Source organism: Lathyrus oleraceus, chromosome 4, assembly GCF_024323335.1.
Source record: "Lathyrus oleraceus cultivar Zhongwan6 chromosome 4, CAAS_Psat_ZW6_1.0, whole genome shotgun sequence".
Lineage (NCBI taxonomy): Eukaryota > Viridiplantae > Streptophyta > Magnoliopsida > Fabales > Fabaceae > Lathyrus > Lathyrus oleraceus.
Window position 1 is genome coordinate 493,957,649 of NC_066582.1, and position 10,938 is coordinate 493,968,586.

Here is a 10,938-nt window from a genome sequence, read left to right on the forward strand (position 1 = left end):
TATTAAGTGTTTCCGTTATATGAACAATACGGGAGAATGTAAGAATATTTTTACATTGATTATGATGTCAATAGAAATTAAGAGTATTTCTATATTAATAGTATGACATCAATGAAAAATCTCTCCTTTATATGTTCCATAAGAAACTGTTTTAGACCAAACGTATCGTACTTTTATTGGCTAAAATTATGGAATTTCAATGCTGCACATTGATGGTTATGGGGCTATAAATATAAACGTATTGAGTTCCCTAATCTCACTCACACATTCATCCACCGATAACATTAAAGGGTAAGAGAAAAAATTTAAAAAAATCTCAAAACAACTTGCCAGAAACACAATAATAACCGGAATTAACTCGATCGCTTAAACTTCCGCTTAAACGTGTTCATATTATTTTACAATAAATTTTATAACATGCTTTCACACCTAGTGAAGTGAATCTCATACAATGGCGGAACTGAGGGGGAACGTGGAAGGCCACGGTCACCCCTCAACTTTTTTTTTAATTCATATATATTAAATTACTAAAACATCCTTATTTTAAATTAAAATTATTTTTTATTTTTTATTTTTTCATTCAAAGTTAGGTTAAAATACAGATAAGGTAAAAAGCTCCTACCTTTCCTTTGTTTCTCATATGGGTTTGCTACCGGCACCGGAATCGGAACATATTAAAGTGATCGGCATCTAACAGGTAAAAAAATTTATTCATTCTTCTTTTATAAAAAGTAACAAATTAAAGTGATTGCTTGATTTGTGTTTTTGAGATTTTTAGGGTTCTTCTTTCTTGATGTGTTAAAATAATCTATATGAGGTTTATTAAGCCAATTCATAACACTGTAATTTACAAATATAGTTATACACTGTAATAAGGTATTGAGATTCCTGATCTTAATGATGTTCATTCAACAACAAGATTTGGATGCTCCCGTCTTGAAGAGAATCAAGTCACAATTCAACATTACTTTAAAGTTGAAATCTTTTTCACTACCATTGACAAATAGTTACAAGAGTTGAATAGCAGATTCAGTGAGCAGCCAATGGATTTGTTAACTCTTTCTTGTTCTTTATCTCCTAAGGATGAATATAAAACTTTTAGCATTAATACTATTTATTTTTTAGTTGAAAAATATTATCCTATGGATTTTAGTGATCAAGAGAAGAATAATTTGCAATTTCAACTCCAACATTTTCTATTTGTTACTCGTCAAGCATCAAACTTGAATAATTTATCAACTATTCAAGAACTATGTTCATGTTTGGTTGCATCTGGACAGGCTGAAACTTACTTCTTGATTGATAGACTACTTCGTCTTATCATGACTCTTCCCGTTTCTACGGCCACAACTGAGAGGTCTTTTTCAGCAATGAAAATTATTAAGACTAAGTTGAGAAACAAGATGGATGATGAGTTTCTTGGAGATAGCATGACAGTATATATTGAAAGGGAGATTAGTGCAAGCATTAATTCAGAGTCAATTATTGACGATTTTAAGTCACTCGGAACGCGTAAAACATTACTTTAAGGTAGTTTTAAGTCATGTAATTTAAATTTTTAGTAATTAACTTTGTATTTATTTTAACTTTAATGTTTTATTTAAAATACTATTTGCATTTTATTTATAATCTTTATTTTATGTTAGCGGTCATCCCAAATTTTTTTATTTGGCTCCGCCACTGATCTCATATACTCCCTCCGTTCCTTTTTAAGTGTCATTTTTTTTATTTTTTACACATACCAAAAAAGTTAATCATTGTTGTTACTTTTCACACAATAATTCTTCTTTTATCTATAATACCTTTAATTATATATTACATTTATTTTATTTTTTCTCTCTCTGTAATAATTACCTAAGGGTAATTTTGACAAAATAACAATTAATACTATCTTAAATTTTGCAAGTGACAATTAAAAAGAAACATTTTTTTCTTAAGAAATTAACACTTATAAAGAAAGGGAGTACCTTTAAATTATTGAAATCATGCATAAAACAATACAAGACATATAGATCTTATCCCAAAAAAAGTTGATTATAGATCTTATCCCAAAAAAAAGTTCATTGGTTGGTCTGTTAAAGCAAAAAGCATCACATTCCATATTTAGTATTATAATATGTGTGTCATTGTTTTCTTATTACGATATAGTTCTCACAAGTTTTCTTTGGATGGAAGATGTATGGCAAACATGGATTTCTTCTTTGGTAATGAGACGCACACATGAGTTAATTCAATATTCAATATACTATATTCACATAATGTTTAATTTCTACATATAATATGATTGTTTTTTTCTTTTACATGTTACAGGAAATGGATGGTCACTCGTTGGATGAAGATAGGTTTGATATAGAGAATGTGCAAGAACCAAGTTGTTTCATTTCTCAAGAATATTATGATGCTAATTCACAACAAACACCATCTCAATACCTTATGTCTTTTGAAAACTCATCTATGGAACCTTCTTCTAATAGTGCCATGGCTACATGTTCTTCCATCATGGATCTAAAAACAACAGCATTGAATCACAGTGAGAGTAGTGAGTTACCAAAAGTAATTAAGAAAACAAACAAGAATCGTAGAACTTCATCTGAGATACAAGATCATATCATGGCTGAGAGAAAAAGGAGACAAGTTATTAGTGAGAGGTTCATAGCACTTTCTGCCACCATTCCTGGATTGAAGAAGGTTAGTTACTTTCTTATACAACCTACAATATCATTGATAAATCATAGATTCATAATCAAGTATTCAAAAATTTATTTCTTATATAATTAATTAAGTTGTTCCAAATTGACCTAACTTTTTGTATCTGAACTAGTTTACCATCTATGTCATATTTTGAGGTTAATTTTACAAGAAATGATATTTTTATATCACTTTCTTACCCCTACACCATAAATAATACATTTTAGTTTTTTATTATTAAATTCTCTCTCCTATAACACCTATATTATGTTTTCTTTATATTTTAATAGATATAAATGTATTTGAAATATTATAGTAATAAATGTTTTTTATAAAAATATAAAAACTATTATTATTATTTTTAAAATTAATATGATTAATCAATTTTATATTTTTATTAACCAATATTTTAGATTTTATTAACCAACTTTATTTTATTATAAAAAAATATTTTAAATATCTGAATGTTTATTAACCACTCTCATCTCAATTAACCAACTTTTTATATTTTATTAACCAATTTTATTTTACACTAAAAATTATTTTAAATAGTTGGGTGCTAATTAACCAATTTCATCACATCATTAACCAATTTTTTATATCTTATTAATCAACTTTGTTTTCCTATTTAAAATTACTGTTCACGAATATTATTCACAAGATACTGTTCATGATACTATTCATAAAATATATTTTTTTATTAAAAAAACACAATTCACCGTATAAATACGGTGAACAGTATATAGGGTGTAAGTATTGGTGTATAAAGTGGGTGTAGGAATAGCATTGCTGTAATTTTCCTGAGGTGTCATTTAATTTTTTGAGTTAGGCATCTCCACGTTAGTAGAATCGATCTCAAAATAGAATAGAGAACTAAAACCTAAACAACATTGAAACTTAGAGATCAGAAAATTAACTTTTAGAATTGAAAGATCAAAACTTATATTTTTTTTAATTCGAGAAATCAGAAGTTTTTAATCATTTATTTTTTTATAAACTAATTCAAAGGAAAGTAAAATTGTGAAATATCACAACATAAAATTTTAAAGGATAATATTAACTTACGCTCTTAGGATAAAGATTAAAAATTCCACAAATAAAAAATTTATATTGAAAAAAGCAATTAAAAACATTAATTATAAAGTTGAACTTCCTCCGTTTCTTTTTAACTTGTCATTTTTTTTACTTTTTTTAAGCTTAACAATAAAATTAATCATTATTGCTATTCTTTAAACAATAATTCTTATTTTATCTATAATATTATTAATTATTTAGTAAATTTATTTTACTTTTTTTCTCTCTATATGTAATAATTACACAAGGGTAACTTTGACAAAAATGCATTTAATATTAGCTAGAACTTTATAAATGACTATTAAAAAAAACAAAATTTTATCAAAAAGTGACACTTAAAAAAAGAACGGAGAGAATATTAAATTTAAAGCACAATTTCCAATAAGTAAGGCTCTGAACAAAAATTGAACAAAAAAATCTTTCATAATAAAATAAAATAATAATAAAATTAAATATGTATGTGATTCTCATAAATATCTTATATTTTATTTTTAATTATTTTAAAAACTTTTTTTAAAGAAGGGTCCTTCTAAAAAATTTCATCCACACGTTTGACCTCTCCTTCTAAATTTTTTCTTAAATTGTAAAAGTAGTCGTTAACAGAAGAAATCAAAAGTGTGGATAATTTTTTTTATGAAGATCATTTTATAAAAAAATGATATTAAAAATAAAATATAAAATATCAAGCAAAATCACAAATATATATAATCTTTAACAATAATATTTGCTATTTGGTGCAGCGACTTTGCATACTTGTTATTTTAAAATTGATTTGAATTCAAATTTTTGAATAGTTTTTAAAATGTTGGATCTGTAATGAGTGAAGACCCAAAATAATTTCTAATAAAAAACTCACAACCTAACTTTCGAGATTTAAATCTTTTTTTAAGTAAAATATAATAATTATTCTCTCCAATCATTATTATAAACAACTGTTTTTTTAATTCATTTAATAATTGAAGAGATTTATTAGATATTCAATAAATTTAAAAAGAGAATATTTGATTATGTAGAGTACAAGGTACTCTTGTCCCTATCAAATACATTATTCTAAGTTCACAAATTCTCTTGTCCATATCAAATACATTATTCTAAGTTCACAAATTCTCTTGTCCATATCAAATACATTATTCTAAGTTCACAAATTCTATAGGCATTGAAGTCAATCATACCCATATATGATCTAAATCTCTATCTTTGTAACCTATTAAATGTCACAATCAAAATATTATTTTGATTATTATATGATGGAGTTATGGCGAAAATTTGACTTCTAATAATGAAATATAACCTTCATTAAATTTGAACAAGAAAATAGTATATGAATAATGAATTATATGAAGAGATATAAATGTCTGAAGAAGAAAGATTAAATTGATTATAAAGGAAAACTAATAATTTTGTTACGTTACTGGTTGTTCTATCAGACAAACATAAACTTACATTTATATAATAATTTATGTACTATAACGAGAATGATCTACATTTCATACAAATATCAATCTTTGTCTTCCTATTATTAATTATTACTCATTATGTTGAATGAAATATGCTGCATTTACCACACTCAATTTCATATTTAGCTTTGCTAAATATTCCCTTATTCCCACCTTACAAGATCAATTGAGACACATAATACACCTTTAAACGTATATTATTTCTCAATGTCCATATGAACCATAATGTTGACATAGCCTCAACTAAAAATTTGGAATTTTTAGTTTATATGATTTTTCCATCCATCATAAAATACATTTTAACTCTAAAAATACTTTTAAAAAGGAGATTTTATTTTAGTCTCTATCAAATTATTGTGTATTTCATGTAAATATTCAAGTACAAATGGAGAGACATTAAAAATATAAAATAATAAGTCAAACAGTACAAATAGATTAATAGAGTCCATAATAATTATATTAAATTTTTATTTTGACACCAAAAATTACACCTACACTCTATTTTACTGTTCAACAATACGGTGAACAGTGAAATATTATAATAATAAAATATAAAATTTTATGATTAATCAATTTCATAATTTTATTAATTAATATTTTATATATTATTAATTAATTTTATTTTAATACTAAAAAATATTTTTAATATAGAACATTAATTAACCAACTTTATCACTTCATTAATCAACTTTTATTTTTTGTTAACCAAATTTATTTCATTATTGAAAATTATTTTTAATATCAAATTTTTTATTAATTAACTTAATCATTTTATTAACTAATTTTTTATATTTTATTAGCTAATTTTATTTTATTATATAAAAAATCACTATTCATAGCACACGTGATTTAACAAAGATAGAGTTTCATACAGAAACACACAAAGCAATAGCAACATGTTCTGCAAAGGTTGACAGAGTCTACTTTCTGTCGCAGTGTTTACCATTCTAATTGCCATGTGCACAATTCCTTATCAATTTTTATTTATCATTTAAAAGTTCAATGATTGATGTAATGATAACAATATTCGATAAGACGGGTCTTAAAAATTTGTATTTTACAATGCATTTATTAATAACTAAAATATATATTTAACTATTAGGCTTATATAAAAAGATTAATTACTCCCTCCGTTTTTTATTATAAGTCGTTTTTGACTTTTCACGCGTATTAAGAAATGTAATAATTATGGTATAAAAAAGAGAAATTATGTAGTATTACTCATCGTCAAAGTAAAAAAATTTACGCGGATTAATTCATCATTATGATTCATTTGTATCATTTTATAAGTGATTAAAATAAAATATCTGATAATTTAGATATTTTTAAATGTTATATAAATTATACTATATTATTTGAAAATATAAAAAGAGTTACTATAAGAGATTGAACATCTCACACTCGTTTAATTTAAATACAATATAAATATTAGTGGAGTTATTTTATCCATTTTTAATAACGGAAAATCTTGAAAAAAATTGTACAAATGATAGACAATTTAAAAGGTATTTGATTTAATTTTTTATTAATTTTTATTACTTCAATTTAAATACATAAATGTTAATAAAGAAACATGTCACAAAAATATAAATTCTAATTTTAATAAAATTAAAAAAAATCAAACAAGTAAGAGTTAATTCTATTGAGAAAAAGCAAGTGTGAGACCGACTTCCTTGTATCGAAAGTATTTTTCACAGGTGGTGGATAAGAGGTGTCTCGTTGAAGAGTTTCAATGGCGATACAAATGTTTGTAGATAAAATATTTTTTGCTTGAGAGAAAAGAAGTGTTGGTTAAGAACTTTGAGAAACAAAGTGTGGGCAAGTCTCACGTTGATTAAAAAAATGGAGAGTTAAACATTTATAAATAAGAAAATACACACCTATCACCTTAAAATTTTAGATGAATATATGACGTGTCTCTCACAAGATGTGTTGCTCATTGAGAAAAATCCAAAAAAATATAAAAGTATTTCCCACGTTGATACCAAATCGATGTCCCAACAAATTTTAAACTCAAGAATTAATTGTTTTTCTCAAAATAGAAATTAAACATACACTAAATTTTAATTATGACCGCTTAAAATATTTAAAAAGATAAAAAAATAAAATAAAATTTTAAAATATTGATGTACATAAAAATAAATACCAAATTAATTTACAATATTTGTAAGTTTTTTAGTATATCAATTAATAATAAAATTAGAATTTTGTACTCAAATAACCCACTTTTTCAAAAAAAAAAATAGTCAACTTTTCAGATTAATTCTCAAACTACCTCACTTTAAAAATAAAAAAAAGTTAAGACTTAGATGTAAGATGAATTGACATTTACTCTTAATGTTAAAGAGAGTGCACCAATTAAATTGGCTATAACACATGGTGTTGCTAATCCAATTAGCGCCCACAAAAAATGAGACGATGAGTCAATTGGTTTGACTTCTCTGTATATTGTGTAATTGTTTTTTTTGTATAAATAGAGATGTTGTGTGATTCATTTTTTCACAACTCTTTTCATTATATTGCAAACGTGGTTCATCTTCGTCACTGCTATGGAAATGTGATTTATTCGAGAGATAAACCTCCGATGGAGATACTCTTCTGGAACAACTATCGTTTCGAGCAACTACAAAATGAGTTGGCTCGTTGGTTAGACGGAAACATACCTGAAGGCGAAAAATTAGAAGTATTGAGAGACTCGATACCTTACGTGGATGGATGCGAGTAAAAAATGACAAGGATTCTAGGGAAGTGACATTTAGATCAAATGATATCAGTTTGATTGTTGTAATCAGTTAGAAATGGATTGGCAACACTAGGTGGATTATTTGAGAAAAAAATCACAAAATTAATCAATACATTTTATAATAAAAAATTTAATATATGTAATTTTTATAACATTATTATTATGAATAAATTAAAAATATTGTTCTAAAGCTTAATAGAAATATAGACTTAAGACACCACATCCAATACACTCATTTAAATGTTTTAAGAATTTAATTGAAATGTATTGCAGTGTAAAACAATTTTACATCGTGAATTAATCATAGACGTTGGATGTTGAAAGAATTTTGACTTTTATTTTACCCATTTATAAAATAATATAAAACAAATGATGGTGATGAATTGATATTATAAAACTTTTTACATTCATAATGTATACTAATTAATCTCATGTTTTAATTAGACTTCATTTAACTTTTTATATTATTTCATTTTTTCAATTAATTACAGAACTCATCTATGGTTTTTAAATATTATAAACTCATAATTTTAAAATAGATCCCCCTAAATATCACAATATAATTTATGTTTAATAATTTTTTTAATCCAACTTACATTCATTGAAAAGTCAATTCATATAATTAATTATATCAATTATTCAATTAATTTAAAAATATTTTTTATATTACAAACCGAATGTAGTATTACTTAACAAACTTATTTATCTATTTTCTTAGAAGTTAATTATTATATTGATTACTTGATAATTGGTTTGCAACATTTATTTTGATAATTGTTGCTGATTTATTAGTGAAATAAATCGAGGCTATATATAATTCAAATAATTGTTTTTTCCTATTTATAGACAGATAAGATCTACATACTTGAAGAAACTATCAATTATGTGAAACAACTTCAAGAGAAAATAAAAGAGCTGGACAATCAAAACACAATGAAAAATAAAGATTCAGAGATACTCATCAAGAAATCTCAAGCTTGCACAAAAGAGAATGATAATGATGAGCATAAAGATTATTCCAAGAAAGAACTACCTAAGGTTAAAGCAAGAGTGATAAATAAGGAAGTTATGATTGGAATCCATTGTGAGAAACAAAAGAATATTATGGTCAAAATAATGGGCTTGCTTCAAAGTCTTCATCTATCACTTGCTAGTAGTAGCATATTGCCATTTGGAACTTCCACTCTTAAAGTTACAATCATTGCTCAGGTAATTTTTATTTTATTTTTTCCGATTCATATATATATATAGAGTGAGAGAGTAAAGAAAATTTTATTTTCTATAGAGTGAGAGAGTAAAGAAAATTTTAAAAAGAATGATTTCAAATTATTTTGCAGATGAATGATAAATATTGCATGAACGTGACTGATCTAGTTAAAAATCTGAGGCATGATCTTTCCGAATTACGTGACAACCAGAATAATATTTTTGAGAGGACTACATAGAAACTCCAATATGTTATTGTTTGTTTTGGCTTTAAAGTTTGTTGAAAACTGTATTTGGTTTCTTTCATTAAATTAAAGATATTGATGAGTATTTGTTTGTAATGAGAAGGAGAGATGTACTTTGAAAGGTTTGGTGAGCTTATGATGTAGAAAACCATATTGAAAATGTTATGCTTTTTTTAATAAGCAAAACCGTGTATTAATGAGAATAATAAGGATTATCAACCTTTAATATTGTTAAAAGTGTTTTTAAGTCATTCAATAGTTGTAACCGTTTAATACAGGATGTAACTGATTTCTAAGTGTAACCGATTACCACTAAAAGAAAATTTATTTTTACGTCAGCTATAATCGGTTACATGTTTAGTATAATCGGTTATATGTCTGCGTTTTTGTGTTTTTCAGTTATATAATTATATATTTTGAGTCCCAATCACTTTGTAACACTTATATAAATGTCTTGGAGACATTCTCATCTTGGAGACATTATCAGTCGGAATAAATTCTTGAATATACAAACAAATCGGTTAAATCATTCCTCAAGTACGTGCAAAATCAGCGGATAAAATTTTTGAAATCAAACTTGTAGATGTCAGTATTATTAATCTATGGTTCGCCTAGTTCAGTCTGGTGTGCTCGTTATACTTTTTCGATGATTTTTTCAATTGCATTTTAATCCGTTTGAGCCTTCTAACCGGTGAAAATTTATTTCAAAATTAAAAGAAACGATATATTTTTCGAATAAATATATTTCGTGTTGATCATTCTAGTGCGTCCAATTTAATTTTTCGAGCAAAATTTCACCCGACTTTTATTCATTTTTAGTCGTTTTAATTTTATTCTTTCGTCAGAATATTCAGAAAAAATAAATAGAAATTTCCATGTTCTCATTTTATTTTGTGTATTTAGAAAGATATGAATTTTATTTGATTTGGTTGATTTAAATTGTTTTAAATCAATTAAATCATCTAGAAGGACATCTCTCTCCCTTTATTCTCGTAGTTCCAGTATTGCAATCCTCCCTTGTGTGTTTGTCTTGTGAGACCCTGTAGCTTAGACAAACATCTCTCTCCCTTTATTCTCGTAGTTCCGAACTACGATTTCTCTGACTTTCTCATTTCACAATGAGAATACGTAGGCACGAGGATGCGAATCCTTGGCGAACATACTTCTAATTATTCCTCCTTCGCCTTAGGGCATCATTCATATCTTTCACTACTCATTACCTACCTTCGATCATCAATCATCCACCCAGTGACATGCCTTCTCTTTGACATCGAAAAATACTTTCTTGGGAATTCCATATACATCCTTTTAGGACACCTAATGTAGTCCACATTTCTACCTAGAGTTGTTTGGGCAAACAACCCCAAACACTTAATTCCTTCCTTTTTAGCCAAAACCCTACAGTGGCGGCCTGCTAGTCCACGTATCGGTTAACGTTGTTTCCCTCTATGGTAGAAATCTCATTTCTCTTATGGATCCCAATACACTTTCACCTTTCGATTCCAAACAATACTTATCCAGTCAC

At 26.0% G+C, this 10,938-nt stretch overlaps 1 protein-coding gene across 1 annotated transcript; it reads left to right on the forward strand.

Moving 5' to 3' along the window:
* The first annotated feature begins 2,039 nt into the window (after positions 1 to 2,039).
* Positions 2,040 to 9,590, forward strand: LOC127076671 (transcription factor bHLH18). The gene is made up of 4 exons (XM_051018380.1): positions 2,040 to 2,204; positions 2,311 to 2,688; positions 8,809 to 9,171; positions 9,300 to 9,590. The coding sequence occupies exons 1-4, from the start codon at positions 2,169 to 2,171 to the stop codon at positions 9,405 to 9,407; spliced, it is 885 nt and encodes a 294-aa protein (XP_050874337.1). The 5' UTR covers positions 2,040 to 2,168; the 3' UTR covers positions 9,408 to 9,590.
* The last annotated feature ends 1,348 nt before the right edge of the window (positions 9,591 to 10,938 follow it).

What these genes read in the sequence shown, in the direction of transcription:
- LOC127076671 (XM_051018380.1), top strand. Translation starts at nt 2,169, where the DNA reads ATGGAAGATGTATGGCAAACATGGATTTCTTCTTTG. An exon ending in CCATTCCTGGATTGAAGAAG is followed by an intron (nt 2,689 to 8,808) that starts GTTAGTTACTTT and finishes TCCTATTTATAG; the next exon opens with ACAGATAAGATCTACATACT. An exon ending in AAGTTACAATCATTGCTCAG is followed by an intron (nt 9,172 to 9,299) that starts GTAATTTTTATT and finishes ATTATTTTGCAG; the next exon opens with ATGAATGATAAATATTGCAT.